Consider the following 20700-nt stretch of genomic DNA (forward strand, 5'->3'; position numbering starts at 1 on the left):
GTTGGGGTGTGTCTTTCAGAGTAAGTGCCAACAGAGGTTTAGCTAGTAGAGAAAAATTTGGGATCCACTGTCTGCAATAGGAGGTAATACCCAAAAAGGCACGCACTTCCTTTTGCGTGGATGGTACAGACATTCGTGAAATTGCATGAATACGTTCTGGAGTCAATCGCCTTCCCTCCTTCGACAAGAGATGACCTAAATAGTTAACCTCTTGGCAGCAATATTGTAACTTAGAGGGAGACACCTTATGATGTAAATCAGACAAATGGCGCAAAAGCAAAACAGTCGCATCTTTACAGACATCTTACGAATCAGCAGCCACCAACAAATCATCCACATACTGGATTAGAGTAGCACCGGAAGGCAAAGAGAAAGAATCCAATTGGGATTTCAAAGCTTGGCTATAAATGGAGGGACTCTCACAGTAGCCTTGAGGTGCACGTTTAAATCTAAAGCTTTGGCCTCCAAGAGAGAAACCAAAGAGATCTCTACTTTCCTCAGCAATAGGGATACTAAAGAAAGCATTCTTAAGATCAATAACTGAGAACCAAGCAGCAGAAGCAGGTACCATTTTGAGCAAAGCAGTAATATCTGGAACAACAGTGAATAATAGAACTTCTCATTGCACCAGTATCCAAAAGAAACAGCTCTGAAACACCCAATGCAACAACGTTAACATAAGGCCCATCCTGATCCACTGGAACTGATACCACTCCCTTGCTTTGTCTACGGCTGTCCTAGCTAGTGGAGAAGTCAGAATTGTCATTCTCAATACAATAATCATCATTGTAATACTGTGCAGACTGAGAATTCTGCTGATCAAAATAATTCATAGTATTCTGTGGGGGTAAGGAAGGCTGTCCTTGAGACGGCACACCACGTCCTCTACCCCTGGGTGCTGACTGAAAACCACCACGACCTCGTGGCCCTGATAGTCCACCATTACGTTGCAATAAAACCGGACAACTATTCTTGAAATGACCTTCCTCTTTACAATAGGCACATTGATTAGGACCCAACAAAGCTCGTGGAAAAAATGATGTAGGTTTCTGTAACAATCTCTGAAACTGTGGAGGCTGTTGCGATTGATTCTGAGCAGAACGAGGAGGATAAGCTTGTTGCAAAAGAACCTTCGTTTACAACTCTTTAGTCTTTTCCTCTGCTTTATCCTTTTCTTCCTTATCTCTGTTCTCGTAATACTGAGCAGTAGCTAATATCTGGGCAGCCGAAAAAACGGCCCACGAACTCTCTGAATCTTTCGATTTATGCGATAATTCGGGAAGTAAATTAAATACAAATTTATCCACAAACAATCGCTGTCCACCCTCCGTACTCATATCTTGACCGCTATGGTCAATGAATGTTTCCTCAAAACGAGTAAAGAAATCAGAGACACTCTCATCTTTCTTCTGCTTACACGCAGCTAACTTATCCTAATTAATTCGGAGGGCAGGCATCATCGTTTTCATTAGAGCTATTATTCTACCAGGCAATTCAGTGATCAAAGCATCGGGTTTAGCACCACCTACTTGTAGCGCATCTGCGGCAGCTAAAGCAACCCAAGTACCACCCAAAGCTTGATTGTGATCTTCCTTACGAATCCGAGCCCATAATGCTTGAGGGACTGCGTTACCCATCAGCAAATCAATATCAACCAAATTCATAACGCACGCATCAACAGTCTGGGACAACTCTTTATAATACCCAGCAGGATTCTTACGAGGGTCCGGTAGAGACTGTTTAAGCGCTAGAACTTCAGATCTTTTCCAAGGGACATGTACCCATATACGCTGGAAATGAGCAGGGACAGGCGTAACAGCATTCTGATCCGCTTCCCTCCATACTAGAGGTACTTATCGCATAGGATAATGTTTCACTTTATGTCTTACCGCGGGATCCGGCTCAAAAGAAGCTTGAGAGAAAAAGGAAGACCTAAAAGTGATAAGTGTTCAAACAGCATCCTCGACATCGGAACCTACAATAAGACCCTTATTGAAGGTAGCCTGTATATCAGATAAACCCTGAGGAGGTAAATCCAAACCCATACAAACCCATCCTTTAATCAGGGTATTACATATAACATTAAAAACATATCTCTGCGTAGGCGCATTCCACTGAAGAAAAGTATCCAAGATATCATGAACATTATACAGTGGACCACTCATGATCCAATTGCGGGCGAGAGAATCTAACCTGATTCGTTCATCAGTATCTGGAATTTGACTACGGGATTGCCTTCGGGACGAAGCAGGAGTCAAATTAAGAGACCCGAAGAAAGGTAACAAAAGACCGGAAACGGTCTCAACTAATCGTTGACGAGCCGTAGGAGAATCAGACAGTAAAATTGGAGACATCGTGTTAAGCACAGCAGGAGAAGAACTATCAGTAGTAAAAGAAACTGACGGTGAAGGAGACTGAGGTACAAAAGTCGGTGGCAAAGGAAGTGGGGGTGGAATTACTGGAAGAGGCAATGGCGGAGGAACTGGAATAACTGGTTGGGCAATAGGTTGCTGAACAACAGGTTGTAATGGAGGTGCATTAGCACCTAATACATAAGGTGGAGGTAATCGCAACAGATGAGACATTAAAGGATCTTCATCAAGATCTGTACTTTTTGTGGGAGGAGGCAACACTGGATAACATCTATCTATTGCCATGCGGTGCTGCCATTCTGAAACGTCAATCATTTGATCAACTTCATTATTTTTAAACTGTTGGGCAGCCTGTAGGATCGTCATATCCTGTGCTTTCTTATCTTTTTTCACTTGCTTAATTTCTTTCTGTTTGGCTTCCTTACGCCAGAGGCGGAAAGAGTCAAACATTGCTGGCCGGGCTTTTCTTTTAAACAAAATCGCTTCTAAATTGTCTAAAATGTCAGGCTCAAAGCTACCATTTTGTGGCCATGCAGAACACCATCTTTCCTTGTATATCGAATCCATATGTCATTAAAAATAATAGGACCAAGACCATATTTAGAATAGAGATCATAAGTTGGAGTTCCAACCGGAGGAATTGGACAAGAGTCCTCGAGCTGGGAATCCCTATTACAACCAAAACAACAAAATTTCTTAAACTTACTAAGTCCAGGCATTTCATAACGAACTGGACTAATCTCAAACTTCAAGGGGTTTAAGACAATTATTACAGCACAAACGTACTTACCCTTCGGCTTCAACTAATGCATTTGTCGAATAAAAACCAAAACAAAAAGAGTGGGAGCTACTCACATATACTTAACTAAGTATTTTCTCATGTCAACAGGTGTTCATCTAACGTCTCGCGATACCAATCATCACCAGGGGGCCAAGGTAGGGGGACAGTCAGGGCAGCAGTCGTCTGCAGCCGTCGGAAAGGAGTAGCCGCGCTGAAAAAGACCTTCGGTCCACTTCGACATACAGGGGTCGCTTGACGTGGTTCGCGAATCCTCCAGAAATTTCTTGCAGGGCTCCTCACGATCTTCAGGCTGAACCGCTACCACTGAAGTCGCCCCACGTTGGGACGCCAATTGGAGAACTGGGCCTTATGGGCCTAGCGGCACAGGGCACGCCTGATATCTCCGGGTTCACCTGCCTTATCAGACAGAGACACGAGACACTCTGTTAGGCGTAGAAATCAGGTTTATTAGCTGCAGCTAAGCACAGTTATCCAAGAAGTACAGAACGATATTCTTAGGAGACTGCCACTTCATTCCGTGGCGCACGATCTTTTATACAATACACATTTACAATACTCACTCCCAAAACATACAGAACTGACAAATGGGAAAAGTTTGAAAACAAGCTATCGGGTATCTCGTATACGCCCTTCTTTCAGACCCCGTGTTCTCGCCTCCCCTCAGATTAATCAATGCTAGTGCATGTAATTCAATTTGCAGGTGGCAGGACGTATTTGCGAGCCTCACAAGACAGTTGTGTAACAAGAGAATACACAGAAAGAATAGTGAAGGCCAGTTAAACAGGATAAGATAAAAGAAGAATGGTGAGACCCACACAGCCAACTAAGACAAGGATAAATCAGTCTAGACATGGATTAACTAACTCGGCCAGTTCCTGATATTGGTTTCTTAAACAAGGACAAAGGGTTACTCTTTAACAGGAAAGGCGAGCAGCTGAAAAGGCAAAAACAATATGTTCGCCGTGTCGCCTGAGTGAGGGCAACACAAAATGGCGGCTGTCACAAAATGGCGGCTGACTACGAAGTGAAGTCGAAAATCACGGAACCTCAGAGGTATCGGAGGTGAATTTGGAGCACTGCAAGGGAGTACAATATAGTTGTGGTAAACAAAAAATTCTGATTGTGTAATACCAGCAGATTATGAGATTTTATGTATGCGTACCCACACCTTATTCCAAAAGGAGCTAGTCCAAGAAACTCCCAGATCTCTCTCCCTTAAAACCTCAGACTTGGATTTGGTTCTGGAGTGTCAGGAAGGGAGAAATACTTATAAATAGCCTAAGCGCTAGGACCAGTTTTCAGAAATTCAGTAATGCCAGAAGAGAAGGGAACTTTCTTCGAAGAATTCTGTAAAGAGACATAGACATCAAGAACTACATTCATTAATGATAAAAAGCATGTATAAAAGGATTTAGGACACTAATAATTAAGGCAAAATTTAGGAAAAGAGATAGGAGAGCTGTTATAAAAAAGTTGAAAAACCCACATTAAACCTTTGTCCTTCCAGCTACGCCCCAAAAAAGGCCTATTATTTATCTTAAGTATGGAGTTGTACCATATATGCATTTTCAAAAACAAGGCCATATCCAGAGTGAGTGGAAGAAAAGTCCATTTGCGCAGCGATACTGTATTCCGTAAGATAGGGGGATGAAGAAACGACGTCTTAGCAGTCAGAGAGAGAACGTCTTTGAAGCTGAAGAGGAGAACAGAAGCACGTTCAATATCTAGCCATAATGGAGAAAAGGACGAGGATGAATCATGGGTCTAAAGAGCTGCTTGGCGTGAGGTAAAAGCACTGCGATAACCATAAAAATGAGGAAAATTAACCCCTCTCACTAATTTCGATTTTTGTAAAGTAAGTAGTGCTATTCTAAGCTTTTTATGTTTCCAAAGAAATTTAAGGAGTGGCGTGTTGATTTTTTAAAAGAAATGTATATGACTCTGTACTGTCAACATAGAAAGCAGATAGAAGAATGAAGGGGAGATCACCATGATACAAATAAAGGATTCCAAGAGGAAAGAATATTATCGATTTAATACTAAGTTCGGTAAAATTTATTTTAACCGTATCTGGGATGGAATTTGTGAACCATACCCCCAAATATTTAATTTTTGAAGAAGTGGACCCCTGATAACCAGTAAGAGAGTAAGAGTTACTAAAAGTGTATTTAGTAAGCAGGACAGTGTCCTTTTTATCCATATTAATTTGATATCCAGATACAGTAGAATATAGTGAAATTTCATGTAACAGAGGAGGTAGTGAATCATCAGGAGAAGAAATAAATAGAAGAATGTCGTCTCCATAAGCAGTACATTTCAAATGCCGATCTACATAAGGAAAGCCAGAGATAGAAGAGTTAAGACGAATCCGAGAAAGAAAGGGCTCAAGAGCTAGGACGAATAATAAAGGAGAGATTGGACAACCTTGCCTAACCCCCTATTGAGAGGGAATTATGCGGAAATCATGCCATTAACCATTACAGATGCCCAGGGAGCATAATATAAAAGGGAGATAAGAGCTATAATTTTAGGCCAAACCATGATATTTAAGGAATGAAATAAAAAATCCCAGTTTACTCTATCAAATACCTTCTCTGCATCATTTGTTATGGTTGTGAGAGAAGATTTAAAAGAAGAAGCTTTACTGAGAACATTCAGAAACAGTCTGGCATTATCAGATATAAGCCGTTGCTTGATAAACTCCGACTGTTTTTTTCCTATAAGTTGGGGAAGAAAGGGTTCTAAGCAAAGAGCTAAGAGCTTAGCAAAAATGTTATAATCAACGTTCAATAAAGATATAGGCCTATAATTTTTACATTCGCTAGAACCCTTACCATCTCTATGTATAAGACACATTATAGCTTCTCGGAAAGTGCCAGAGGTGGAAGAAGATGCAGTAAAATAATTGAGAAAATGATACATGTAGGGAAGAAGGATGCTAGAGAAGTGGAGATAAAACTCTACTGTAAAACCATCTGGACTAGGTGTTTCCCCCCTAATTTAAGCGCTCATTAGGCTGCAGCAATTTCTTCAGAAGGAAGGGCATTCTTTAAAGAATCAAAATCAAAATCCTGCGCAACAGAATGAGGAGCCTGATGTAGATATTCCACAATTGCAGAGGAAGAAAGAGCTGATTCAGGGGTATAGAGAGAATTATAAATCTTACCAAATTCTTCTAAAATAGTCTGGTGATTAGTAATAGACTTACCCGTCGAAGTGGAAATTGAGTCAATATGTGCCTCTCCTTTCTTCCATTAAGGTAATTCGCTAATAGCTTACCAGCTTTGTTTCTCACTTCATAATAACACCCATTTTTCCAAAAAAGTATCATCAGTAGGAATAGAGTTAAATTGCAATTTGGCTTTAAGCAGAGAATTAAGGTCAGAGGGCAGTTTAGAGGAGAAATACTTCTTTTCTAAAGATTTAATCAATGACCGAAGTCTAGTATGTTCTTATAACCGTGTCTTCTTTTGTTTAGAAACATAATTTAAAATAAAATCTCATGCCAAGGCTTTGACCGTATCCCAGAGCAGGGAATGAGAGACTGCTATATTATCATTAAAGTCAGAAGCCAAGGCGATTAACTAACTAGAGAATTGAGCATCGTGCAATGAATAATTGCTACATTTCCAGCAATGTAAAGGAGGATGGGGGGAACCAAATTCAAATCTGTAATAACCATAGCGTGGTCAGAGAGCACAATGGGAGAAAAATGTGACTGTATGATACATTGTGCAAGAGACTTAGAGAGAAATATGTGATTCAGTCTTAAAAGGGAACCATGAAAAGCAGAGTAAAAAGTATATTCATGGGTATTTGGGTTAGACAATCTCCAAGAGTCCACCAAGGGTCCCTTATGGATAACAGAATGAAATTATTTATGCATTTTATGGGATGAAAAATGAACTGATGATTGTCTATCTAAAATTGGGTCCATTATTTGATTACAGTCCCCTCCTAAAATAAAGTAAAAAACATGAAATTGTGCACATTTTGGTGCAATGGTGGGCCGAAAGGTAGTATCAGATTGTGTTGGGGCATACAGATTCATAATAGTGAATCCACCTACCCATGTCATCTATTTGTTGAGAAACCATATTACCATTCAGGATTTTTTTTAGCCAATATGACACCGACATTCTTCTTATTCATCGATGGGGACAAAACACATAGCCAACCTAAGTTCATTTAAACTTCAAAGCTTCAGATTGTGTAAGGTGAGTCTCTTAAGAAGGACCAAATCAGGATCAGATTTGCCTAGATGGGATAACATTCTCTGTCGTTTGATTGGATTAAGAGATCTTTCAATGTTTCATGTGATTACTCTGAATTGTACACAATGAAGAAAATTATTTTGGATAGCAATGAGGCATATATGAGAAATCCATTATATAATAGAGAGAAGGGGAAATGCAGCATAGGCATGAGATCAGGGAGGAAAAAGAAAAAGGGAAGAGGGCAGAGGAAAGGAGAATAGATAGCTAGAAGAGCAAACAGTACAAGTCCAGACAGGACAACTGAAAGAAAACAGAAACATACCTGGTGATGTGAAATCTGTGAGATTTCACTGCACCACTTCTATGGCGTCACTGTGACAAATCCTTACGCTTGCTTGAAGCAGGCGTAAGGGGTGACGCAGGCCTTTTCACATGGGGCATGCCCAATATGAAATGACAAATTGATGGTGTTGCATGAATATGCCTCCTTATCCCGCAGTCTTTTTGTCCGCTGGCAATCAAAACGATCATGTTGTGATTCCGCATACCATTACGCCGTAAATCGTAACAACGACTTGCGGAGGGGGGCGCTGCATGTTGGAATAGTATAATTTGCTATTCCAACTCCAGGCTGTGCGGACAGTAGGGAAGGTGTTGGATTTTAAATCCAACACCTTCCTCCCCCCTCCGCAAGTCGTTGTTCTGACTTGCGGAGTAATGGTATGCGGAATCACAACGCGGTCGTTGTAACGACTGCGTTGTGATTCCCTGCGGACAAAAAGTTTTGTTATAAAAGTTGTTTACCATCTGTAAATCCTTGAAACATGAAGCACTGTACAGTAAATAGTCACATGGATGGTGCACTGAAAAGTGTTGCATCACTGTTTCACCCCGGCGATGCAGCACTTTTCATAAATAAGGCCCACAGTATTTAATTCTTTTATTGGCCATATTGGGGAACTTATAGAAAAGTAAGACATCTGACCCATCTTGTAGAAATTTATGAGAAAAGGATAACAATCATCTGGTGAAACCCAAAAGACTAACGGAACAGAAAAGCAGACTGCAGATGTTGCAACAGAGGACAGAACACAGAGGGGAGGATAGCATCTGCATTCCAATTGGGGAATTCACCTCGCCCAACTTCCTTCATATCAGCTGTATATAAACTAACCCTTGGAGGAGCTGGCAGAGTGCAACAACGCGGGGGTCCACGGAGTTGGGGGAAAACTCTGTGGAACTCCGCTCCGCTCCACCCCCCCAAATAAAATAATAATTACAACCTAATTTAAAAGAAATAAAGTCACTTACCTGTATTGCGGCGTCCCCGGGCTGCCCTCCTCCTCCTCCTTACCGTACATTTCACCCAAACTGCGCATGCGCATTTCTCACAAGACATTTAGTGGGCCGGGTGGGCTGGCTAACTCCACTCCGCTGCAGAGTCTTAGTTTTGCCGTACTCCGCGTTCTCAGCGGAGCGCGGAGTAGAGAAATCTCCGCACACTCTGCTGGCGGAGTAGAGTTCTCTGCCCGCCTTTAATATCAACTTTATTACTCTTGTAGATTTTAAAAAAGGAGTTACACCCTATTTTTGCGCAGAAGCAGGATGACACTAAAGATTACCACAGATGCACTTCAGCAAAGAACTATCTAGATTGGATCAGTAAGTACACATGATCCAAGCCAGTTTAGAATGGAGAGGGATAGTGAATCTGGTCCTCAGTCTATTAGGCAGTTGCTGAAAAAGAGGCACAGAAAAATCACAGAATATCTTCCAGGAAATATATGCAGCTATTTAACGTCCGGAAAATGCAACATTAAAATAAATGTTGCAATTATTCCCTGCGATTTATAGAATCTGTCTGAAAGAGCCATCATAATTGATGGAAAGGTAAAGGAGTCAGATCAGAAAATTAAGATACACGAAAAAGCAAGTGACAGGCCAGCTCGTTAATATGGCAGTGGACATGGGCATTGGATTGGGTGAGAGGAACCACTACCATTACCTGATTCTAACATTCTAAAAAATGTGGATGAGATATTCCTTCATTGGTGAGTACTGTTGTTGATGGACAATAATAATGATGTAAGACAAGTTGTATTTTTGCTACTCTTTTCCTTCTCTGATCTCTCCTTATATAGTCCCCATGGCATCCATCCATGGGAAGCTTATCTGTTGACGATTAAGATAACAAACTTTCTGAAGCCAAATGTCACTCGATTATTGATATTTACTATCTGGTAAAATGTTAATAAAAAAGATAGAAAATGAATTCCAGCAAACATGTTCCTTAACAGTATTTTGTAAACAAAAGGGCAGGCACAGAAAGCTACAAGCATCCAACCAAAGATCACATCAGAAGCAGACAAAATGTTGAAAACCATGAAGGTAATTTTAACAATATTATTTTCTTTATCTTTGTACTATTTTGTGCTGCTATCTTTCTTGAAAACATGTTTGCCATATATGTTGGCAATGTATGCCTATGTACCTCTGGGCGGGCATCTGATGCACTCATACAGACATATGCCCTGTACAGCATGTGCTCTCTTACTTTTGTACTCTGTGGCAAAGTTATGTCCTGTATTATATTAGAAATGAAGCTACCTCTTATTCTGTAGCATACCCCAACGGTATCAGTTTGATCTTCGTTGCCTCTCCTTTAAATGTGTGCTCATTTGGATCTATTTAATCTCTCTCTTGTATTTTTTCCACTTTTCACATACTGATTTGCTATGTTTGTAAAGGTCTGTTATGGTTATCCCTGTCTACCTCTAGCATTTCCTTTATTATGTTTGAAGCACTAGGGTTTTATCTATGGGCTCAGAACGTGTTGTCAATGTTCAGAGAATGTTGGTGTGAACATTGCCCTTGTTGAATTGCGTACCTAGATTAACCCAGTGTTTGTACCAAAGTCCAGAACAAAGAAAAAGGCACTTTAAAAAAGAGGAGGTTAAGACCAAAGAATGTCAAGAACCTAGTCTGAAAAATGCCAGCAGGATTAAGCTTTATTCACCTTCATCAGGCTCATGTGTTGTAAGCAACCTCCATTATCAGTTCTTATGGCTGGTTTTCTCTGGTGTAAATTGGGGAGGGGGCCCCATTTCGGTTCCATAGAAGTACATTGCAAGGGGATCTCCTTTGGAAATATTCATCACTAGGTTCTTCCTACTTTATCCAGAGACTACATCCCTCGGGAGTCAGTCCAACTAGGACAACAACTAGTGTTTATCTACCCAGTGTGCACCAGTGGGCTTCCTCTGGTATCTGTATATTTGTTTGGATTTTTTGTAACACACATAGGCTGCCAGAAGGAGATTTTAGAGAAAAGAAAGTCCAGGAGCAAAAAGGGGGTAGGGTGAGGTGAGAGGGGTAGGGAAGGATCATCAAAGCATTTCTCATTTTCATGCTGTCATTCTTTCAGTTTTCTGGCTAGAATTTGATCAGTGTGATACCATCCTGGTATGTTCATATGTCAAGGGTATTTGTTTTTTCAGACCTACAGTGTGTCATAAACCTTTGATCCAGTGATCCGGAAGAACACCTGTAATTCCTCATCTTGCCACTCTCAGATGCGGAAGCATCATCAATATACAGACCTAAATCTTACAATAAAGGGAAAAGGAATTATTTAATTTATCATGTCCCCATGAAGCTGATAGAGATACAATGGTCGGTTTAGGGGCCACACTAAGGCCGTAGTAGTGCCTTTTTGTTGTTTGTAAAAAATAATCATTAGGTAGGAATTTACTGAGTTCCATATTATCATTTTGCAAGAGTGTAAATAAAAAAAAGAACCTTAGTACTCTCATTATTTTGGATTGTTTTCCAAGTGTTAAAGTTGTTTTTCGACTTGTTAAAATACACATTAAAGACAAAAACATATATACTATGCAATACACAGTCATACATAAATCTAATAACGACATACAGTCAGATGACTAATAATCATGATAATTTAAAATACAAATATTAGCCCATGTACAATTTTAAAAGCTTAGTTGTTTTAAATAAAAGTTGATAGGCTCCCAAATTACAGATTATAAAGGGATTAATCACAATTTGGACAGAAACGTTATGCTTACTACATAATACGATTGAGGCCACCGAGTGTGAGATCACATACATGTAATGATCTTGCTGACAAATTTAGTGATCCTAAATTACAAGAGTATGCCTGTTTACATAATTTGGAGAAATCTGGGGTAAAGATGTCTACCCAAGAGCACAGGAATAGAGCAACAGTGGCTGGTCGCTGCAGCTGTTCATATTCTGTTGCGTTTAGCACTATTGATAGAGCACAAAATGCATCTCCATGAAAATATCGCTAAATGCAGGATTACGCTCCTCGTGCAATTCGATTTAATCTTGCCTACATGTTCTGAAAATTATGATGCAGCAAATTACACGAGTTACATCCACCCCTATATTTTGCCACAAATATTGCCTCGCTTCCGTTTTTTTAAATCACATATTTAAAAGTTGTATACTCCCTGACGGTTTACAGAAGTTGTCAATCATATTCAGGACAACATCACTAGGCTAAATATAAAAAATAAATTGCCACAGTTTTTCCTTTCATTGAGTAATTTAACTGCTTCGCTAAAAAAAATTGTAGCATTGACATAAATATTATTTGAAGCCACAGTTGAGCAAAGATGACATGCTTCAGCCACTGTACGAACTTTAGAATCTCTAAAAAGTCCAAATAAATCCAAGCCAAAAGACACATTTTTTTGTGTCTTTAGGCTAGAACATATAGTTAATGAATGCAAATGTTTTAGGATCAACATGCCAGATATAATAACATTTTTCCTTTTACTGTGTTGGGCTGTCAAACTCTTTTATTAGACTGTGTTTACTTTGTGAAGAAAACCCTCTCCTAATCCCTTCTTGAAGCATGAACATATTTGTTAAGCCCCCCCCAAAAAAGTGCGATTTCGCTATACAAACCCTCAAAGATTCCTCCTTGCAGCAGTAGAGCATGTAATTCCCCCACCCTCCCGCCCACATGTCCATTTTGTAGACTTTTCGTTCTAGAACATCATAAAGGGATACAAGTGACTTAATGCCACGGGGGCACAGCTTTCTCACGTGAAGAAGGCAGAAAACCATGGAAAGATATATTGACACAAACCCTTTAGACGCGAAATTAGGACATTCAAAATGTACGCTTGAAGTTTCCAGATATGGGAATGAAACGAAATCATTTATAGGTGTTTAACATGAGCATATACAATAAAAGCTGTTAAAATAACTTGGCTTCAGATACTGCGGCATTTTTTAAGCTAACTTGTGTGATTTCTCAACATTCTTCTGCAGACAATGGGTTCTAAACAATAAATCTGTGTAACAGGGTGAGCAATGTAAGACCGGCTGAGACACTTTGAATAGGAATGAATGCGAGAAACACCATTCATTAGGCCAATTATAAAACATAGAATGCCTATACCATTAAAGTGGCCAACCTTATCAGCTCTGCTAGTCCACATTTGCTGTCATTTTCTGTGTCGAGGTACCATTCATCCATCATAGGAGGCCATCTATGACAGAAATGCAGAAATGTTAATAAATGTATCGATTAGCTGCCCTTGACAGATGCTGCCTTAGCATAGGCTGTTTGACACCTACGGAGATGCTTCAAGTCAGTCTAAGTCATCAAATCATGCATAGAACTCTGGTGCCATATTTGAGGGCATTCCTTTACAAATGGGAGGGAGTAAGGCCCACTCTTACCACAGAAGCACGTAAACCATGACCATGTTTTCTTCATGTTGTTGTTAAGTGTTTCTTTTCATTATGTTGGGTTCTTCCTATTATGCACAGTTAAATACTTGTGCTTTCACATCTATGGCTCCTATTCCTTTTTAGGTCTCGCCCTGGAACAGGGACAGAGACTCTATAGCTGTCTGATGCCGGGGAATGAGGGACACAAAACTGGCACGATTTTTAGCAGTCGGATTTGGCTGCGCGAACGCGCACGTTCCGTCCTGCGCCGCCCTCCCAGCCTACTGCGCATGCGCCGCCCTCCCAGCCTACCGCGCATGCATGCATGCACACACACAGACACACACACACACACACACGTCGCAGACAGACACTCGCTCACACACACACCCCCTCCCTCACAGTCACACACACGCACTCCAAGACACATACACACACGCACGCACACACATACACACACATACACAAGCCGCCTCCCCCCCCGCGCCTACATGCTCCTCTCCCTCCGCCCGCCCGCCGCTCAGCAACGCACTCACCGGCTTCCTCTCCTCAGCTGCAAGGCCCGGCAGCAGGACTCTTCTTCCCTCCTTCGGCACCGGGGCGCAGGGTAGGCTCCTGCCTGCTCCGGTGCTCCCTGCTCCCAACACGGCTCCAATCGCGGCTCTTCCGTGGGAGGCGGGGTAGGCTCCCGCCCTCCTACTTCCTGTTTCCGGGTGTCGCGCCGGCCTGCCTGACTTCCTGGTCGCAGGCCGGCAGAGTAACGAGGATGTTTTGCGGTATGTATTTATTTATTTAATTATGCATTTTTATATAGCGCAGACTTTACCCGAAGGCGGTATTTATTTTTTTATGTATTTATGCATTTTTATATAGCGCGGACTTTACCCGAAGGCGGTATTTCTTTATTCATGTATTTATGCATTTTTATATAGCGCGGACTTTACCCGAAGGCGGTAATGCTTGCCTTAGCGTAATGGTGTTCCTTCTTAATTTATTGGTGGTGTCCCTGTTAGAATTATTCCCACTTTTAGTCTAGCAATGCTTGGCATGATGTTGGCATCTTTGGCATTATTGAGCCCATCCCTGGTATAATGGGACCACAACGTATTGTGGGCATTCTTGACCCAATTGTGCTTCTCTTCACCAGCGGTGATGGTCATCCCTGGCATGCGATGGGTGTTCATGGAATTGGATGTTGATATGTAGACATGTAAAGCCAGACTCTGTCCATGGGGCAGTAATATTCATGAGTACTTGATGACATGGAGATCAAAAATACAACTAAAACTGAAAAGCCATTATTTTGAGAGACTGTCATATTTGTTTTTGGGAATCAGAAATATTTATTAAAATGAAATGCTTGTAATAACAAGCCAATGCATGATTACCAGCTGTGATCGTGTTTTCAAAATGTTTGTAAAGTTGATGTTAAAGTGATAATTCATGCTAATTTCTGTAGTCTTATTTACATCTTGTTTACAATTATACTATACTACTAATGTATGTTTACTAGCCATAACTGTACTGTTATATGTTACATTTTAATTACAGTGTTTGCCTTTTACAATCATTTTCTTACAAACTACCTCGTAAAACAAAAATATTTATGGCTAAAATATTTTGCACTGTTTGCACAATATATTTGTGATGTTTACACTTACCTATTTGAAATTAAAATGTACAAATGGACATTTAGTCAATTACCATTAAAAAGTTTAACTTTTTTGCTAAGATATTCTTGTAATCTTTTATGCAAACAAATTTAAATACTGCATAAATAATTTTAACAACAAATACTTTATATGTAGCTTTTTATGTACATAAGAAAACTATAGCATAAAGCAAAAAACATTGCCATTTACAATAATAATAGCTCAAACTTAAATAATGCGAGACCTATTGCATTGCAAATGCTTGTTAACTGTCTGTTTTTATATGTACCTTTTTAACAGAGCTGGAATTAACTGGTGGTATTTACACTGCCAAAAGATCTATTATGATTTTAATATTCCCAGATTCTCTACAGCGTATAAAATATTTAGATCTGAAATAGGCTCGGACAAAAATAGGTCTGCAGAGGAAACTAGATGTGTTTTATAAGTATTGTATTAAGAAAAATAATATTACACATGGGTAAAACGAAGGTATTGGCTCTTAGGAAGGGAAATCTGAATTACATATGGCACCTAGGGAATACTAAAATAGAGGTAGTAAATAAGTATAAATACCTCAGGATGTGGTCTCAGAAGAAACTGCAATTGAAGGCCCACCTTGAATTATAAAAAGCAAGAGTGCTTTATAATAATAATAATGATAAATTACATTTATAAAGCACACAGCTACCTCCAACGGATGTGTCCTGGTGCTAAATGCAGATTCACAATGTGAAAAAAGGGGGAGAACTGCGGGAGGCTACAGAGCCAGATTTTAGCGCTTCCCTAAATGCCAATTCTGACTCTATCATACGAAGATGGACAGGCATGGAATTCCAAAGTGACACAGTTCTCACATAGAAAGCTTGCCGCCTATACTGGCCTTAGAGATGCGAAGAATCCTGAGCAGTCTCAGGTGATTAGATCTCAGAACCCTGTCTTGATGATCGTTTTGGAGTCTCTGTTTCAAGTAGCTGGGGCCCTGATCTCTTGTGGCTCTGAGGGCGATGGTGAGCTCCTTATACTCAATCCTTCTTTTGACATGCAGCCAGTCAAGGGTCCCTTCGAATGGGGGGATATGTGGTGGCGGAATGGCATTTTACTAATAAGTCTGGCCCCAGCGTTTTGAACAATTTGCACCCTGCAGATCAGATATGCCGGTAATCCAATATAGAGGCTTTTGGAGTAGTCTAGCTGGGACGTGCCCAATGCATGCACCACTGTCTTCCTGCAGTCAATAGGCAGGAGGTGAAGGAATCTCCGTAGGGCTCTCAGCTTCCAAAAGCAAGATGAGGAGACTTGGCAAATCTGGGTCTTACAGGAGAGGTCCGTATCAAATATGAACCCCAGTAAGATTCTACATTGGGTATACTACACCAGGACCATGCTGCACAAAATACACAGAGCACAACTTCCATATTGCCTTAGAGGGTGTGGAGAGGAAGGAACGTTCCTTCACACAATATGGGAGTGCACAGTAGTATTGGAATACTGGTGGCAAGTAATGCGCACAATAGCACAGGTGATGGGGGTGTCGCTTCTCCCTGACCCACGCACGTGCTTGCTTAATATATGGGAACCAAATGACCTTACAAGGTACGGTCAGATATGGGTGACACTGGGACTCATGGTGGCAAAACGTAATATTGCGCAGAAATGGGAAGCAGTTGTTACACCCACTCTGGAGACTTGGTGTAGAGATGTGGATATACTGATGATAACGGAGCGAACAGGATATGTCAATCGAAAGTGCCCCAGGAAATGGACAAAAATCTGGACTGCTTGGAATGTATATAGGGGAGATATTTGTGAACCTTTACCGGAATCAGAGGAAGAGAGCTCAGATGAAGATTGAGGACATGCTGGGGGATGGGATGGAAGGGGTGCAGACGTGGGAGAAAGTATATACGGAAATAGAACAGTATTTACTTCACTATGCTATGATTTTGAATGTATACCATCAAATCGCATTATATGATTCTTTGTACGCTGCCATTATTGCCCTTTTGCTGTATAAAACAATAAAAACAGTTAAAAAAAATATGAACCCCAGATTTCTGGCTGACTCTACTGGGATAGTTGGGGGAGTTTAACTCCGACGGCCACCAGAGCTCTTCTAGCAGGGGAGAGGATTAATCAAAGAATAACACCTCTGTTTTCTCAGTGTTTTATTTCAAGCAGCTTTCCATCATCCAGGCCAAGATGTTGTTCAGGCATTGCTTAAAGATGGCAAAGGCAGCCTCGAAGTGTTCTCTGAAAGAGAACACCAGCTGAGTATCATCAGCCTAAGATACTACTTTCACACCCCATTGCTCGACTAAAGTCGCGAAGGGGTTAAATAGACATTGAATAGTATGGGCTCAGAGCCGAGCCCTGGGGAACACCACACACAAGGGTTTTCTGTGAGGACAAGAGGGGGCAGAGAAATACCTGCTGAGAGCAGTCCTCTAAGAACGAGTGAAACCAAGCCAGTGTGGTTCCCATCACTCCCAAGTGCTTAAGTCTCTTCAAAAGAATCCAATGTAACACCGTGTCCAATGCTGCAGAGACATCCAGCAACACAATCATTGCAGAGCTGCCCTGGTTTAACGCTTTATGTACTGTTTCACCAACTTCCAAAGAGCTGTCTCTGTGCTGCAGCCTGATCTAAAACCATCGAGTCAATTGTTAGATTCAAGGAAATTGGACAGTTGCTTTTGGAGTTCTTTCTCAAGAATTTTAGCAGACGCTGGTAGAAGGGAGATAGGCCTAAAATGCTTGTGCTCTGCTGGATCAGCATCAGGTTTCTTAAGGATAGGCAGTAAATACATAGGCTTGTTTCCAGGCAGCAGGGTAGATACCCGTTATCAGAGAGGAGTTCCAAATTTCAGTTCAGCTGTGTATTAAGCCATGGGACCAATAATTTGAAGAACTGAGGTTTAAACCTTCCAGCATGTCTGCCAACTGAGAGGCCATGGAATCAGTGCTAATGTCCATGTGGACATTGAAATTGCCGTGGACTGTGAAGTTGGTGTGCCTCAGTGACAGATCCGTGATGATGTTGCATAGCTCTAGCAAATGGCAGGCTGGAGTATTCGGGGGTCCATAAACCAGGAGCCCAGCAACTGATGTGGTGGGGGAGGTTTTAATACAATAAAACAGTGCCTCAATAATCCCTATGCTCTCAATTTTCCTGCACAAGATCTCCCAACCATTCCTCATAATAATAGCAAGCCAGCCACCTATCTTATGGCCAGCCCGGTTGGCAACAGAGATCCGAAAACCCTCAGGTATTGCCAACAATAGGACATGGTTGGAGCTTTCCTCTGGCCACGTTTCAGTTAGAAGCATAAGGTCCCAGGAGTTTGACTCCAGAGTGAGCCTGATATCATCAGAGTGTTTGGGGAGGGATCTACAATTGATCAAACAGGCCTGTATGTTGGAACTAGTGGCCCTGAGGTGTGTTGTTGGTGACTTTAGAACAGTATTGCTGACATTTGCCGTCTCCTCCCTGCCCACCAATCAAAAGGAGCAGATATTGCAGCAAAACTCCTGACAAGCCGTGGTCAGATCACTAGTGGCCTACCCTGGACAGGCCACTTTATTCAAACAAAGCAGCTGCTTTCTAGACCAGGCAATATTAGCTGAAGATGAAAAACGGGCAGCCTGGCTGGCGCTGGCTGTGGTCTGGTCGCGGACAAGCGCAGACGGCCTTGCATTAGGCGCGCCAGCTGAGCGCCCGCTGCTCGTCCGCGTTGCGGCTCCCATTAAGTAGGGAATTTTGAGGCCGGGTGGTTAACAACTAGACCACCGACCAAGATGGCGGTCAAAAGTGTCCAGAGTGGGATGTCAGAAAATGGCCGCAATAGATGAGGAGAACGCTGAGAAGGAGGCATGGAGGAAGCCAACGACACCACGTTATCCAGGTATTAGGGGAAGGAGAAATGAGGTTGGGAATCAACCCTCCTGCACCCTGCAACACGAAGCAGTGTGGAGATGCCCTCAATTCCGCAGTAACTACCTCTGTAGTGCAGCACAGCTGTCACCAGTTAATTGACTTCAGGCAGCAAATACAACACATTTAAATTCAGCAACAGTACAGTTCAGCCCATTTTAAAACAATAAAATAGCAGCAGGGTTTTAAAATACGATTTTAAGAAAAGCGATATCAGCAAGGTCTTAAAAAACGGGACAGGACAGCCCACAGTTACCCCACTGGAGTCCACTACGCGTCCGCGTCGCGGCTCCCATTAACTAGGGGATTTTGAGGCCGGGCGGTCAACAACTAGACCGCCGACCCAAGATGGTGGTCGAAATTGTCCCGAGTGGGACGTCAGAAAATGGCCGCAATAGATGAGGAGAACGCTGAGCAGGAGGTGAGGAGGAAGCCAACTACACCGCATTATCCAGTTACGAGGGGAAGGAGAAATGAGGTTGAATCAACCCTCCTGCAGCCTGCAACACGCAGCAGTGCGGAGATGCCCTCAGTTCCCCAGTAACTCCCTCTGTAGTGCAGCACAGCTGTCACCAGTTAATTGACTTCAAGCAGCAAATACAACACATTCAAATTCAGTGACAGTGCAGTTCAGCCCAGTTTAAAACAATAAAATAGCAGCAAGGTTTTAAAATTTGATTTTAAGAAAAGCGATATCAGCAAGGTTTTAAAAAACGGTGCAGCACAGCCCACAATTACCCCACGAGAGTCCGCTTTCCTCTATGTGTGGGCTTAAAATATTTAGTAAAGAATATGGTGTGCAATCCTTAAGACCGGCTTTATCAGCCTATCTTGCCATGATTCGCCAACAATTTCAATTTGGTGCAGAATTACATGTTTAAGCAGTATTCTTGAACTGTTTTATAAAGAAGGATAATGCCTAAAGAGTCTGCTGTCTCTGCCAAAGTCAGCAACGATTCAGGCTATAAGAATATAAGCTGACTTAACCGCTTGGAGCTACTTAACCTGTGCCTTTCTGTCCAAACAAAATCGAATAGAGGTGGGCACAAGATTTTAAGGCTGATTAGAATGTCGGTCGGAGGCAACTTTGCAATTTCGAAACCGACTGACATCAGGTCGGTGGTCCGAAACCTCAATTATGATGTGACTGCACATGGTGCAGTCGTAAACTCCCATTTCCCTATGGGAGCTTATGCAGTGGTCGGAAACTGACCGCAGCACAAACTCCCATGGAGAAATGGGAGTAACTGTGAATCCCTGCGCCGTGTGGGAGGCTCCTAATGGGGCCTGCCACACGCTCCAGGGATTTACAGGGATTCATCAGCAGAGCCCACAGAGGGAAGTGGGCCCTGCTAGAGGCCCCAGAGTCACTTTCCATGTTTGAAATCTCGACATGGGAAGCCTGTCGGAAACAGACATCATAATCCCGATGGCAGAAATGCCATTCGTAAGGGATTATGTGGCAGATCCAACTAGCCGACGAGCTCAAGAAGACAGTGTGATTGACCTGCCGATTTAGACTCCAACCGACATCCAATTCAACCCCTTATGTCTTATGCAGTAGGTTATCAATAAATACAGTAAACACAGACTTACAAGTTGCAGGAAATTGGGTTACTGGTTGAGGTGGGTGAAACCCTACTCAAGCAGCAACCACAATTCTTGTCAAGGTGAAACACAAGCAAACCCCAAATTAACCTGTGCTTAATCCTCTGGTAGCTGGGCACAAAATCAGATAGGCTTAACTTAAAGGCACTGTGTAAAGTATGTATGTAGAACGGAAACAGAAATAAAGTGAAAACACAACACAAAAAAATCATCCACAGCAATGTTGAAAAATAAAGTGCATTTAAATAAATTATTTGACTCCAAAATGACAAAAATCCAATTAGTAGAACCAGAGGCATTTGAAGGCTGGTGCTCGGTTTTACCAGACTAATATTGGCAGCTTGTTGATTGAAGGCAGGATTTGTCCAACACATATATATTTTTCCAC

At 41.8% G+C, this 20700-nt stretch overlaps 1 protein-coding gene across 1 annotated transcript in view; it reads left to right on the top strand.

Moving 5' to 3' along the window:
• Nucleotides 1-20700, top strand: part of LOC144827218 (uncharacterized) — a 346090-nt gene that overhangs the window by 138714 nt on the left and 186676 nt on the right. The window contains exon 4 of the mRNA XM_078685608.1: nt 9701-9779. Coding sequence (XP_078541734.1) covers nt 9701-9779 — 79 coding nt within the window. The remainder of the gene's footprint in view (nt 1-9700; nt 9780-20700) is intronic.

Source organism: Lissotriton helveticus, chromosome 4_1 (genome assembly GCF_964261635.1).
Source record: "Lissotriton helveticus chromosome 4_1, aLisHel1.1, whole genome shotgun sequence".
NCBI classification, from domain to species: domain Eukaryota; kingdom Metazoa; phylum Chordata; class Amphibia; order Caudata; family Salamandridae; genus Lissotriton; species Lissotriton helveticus.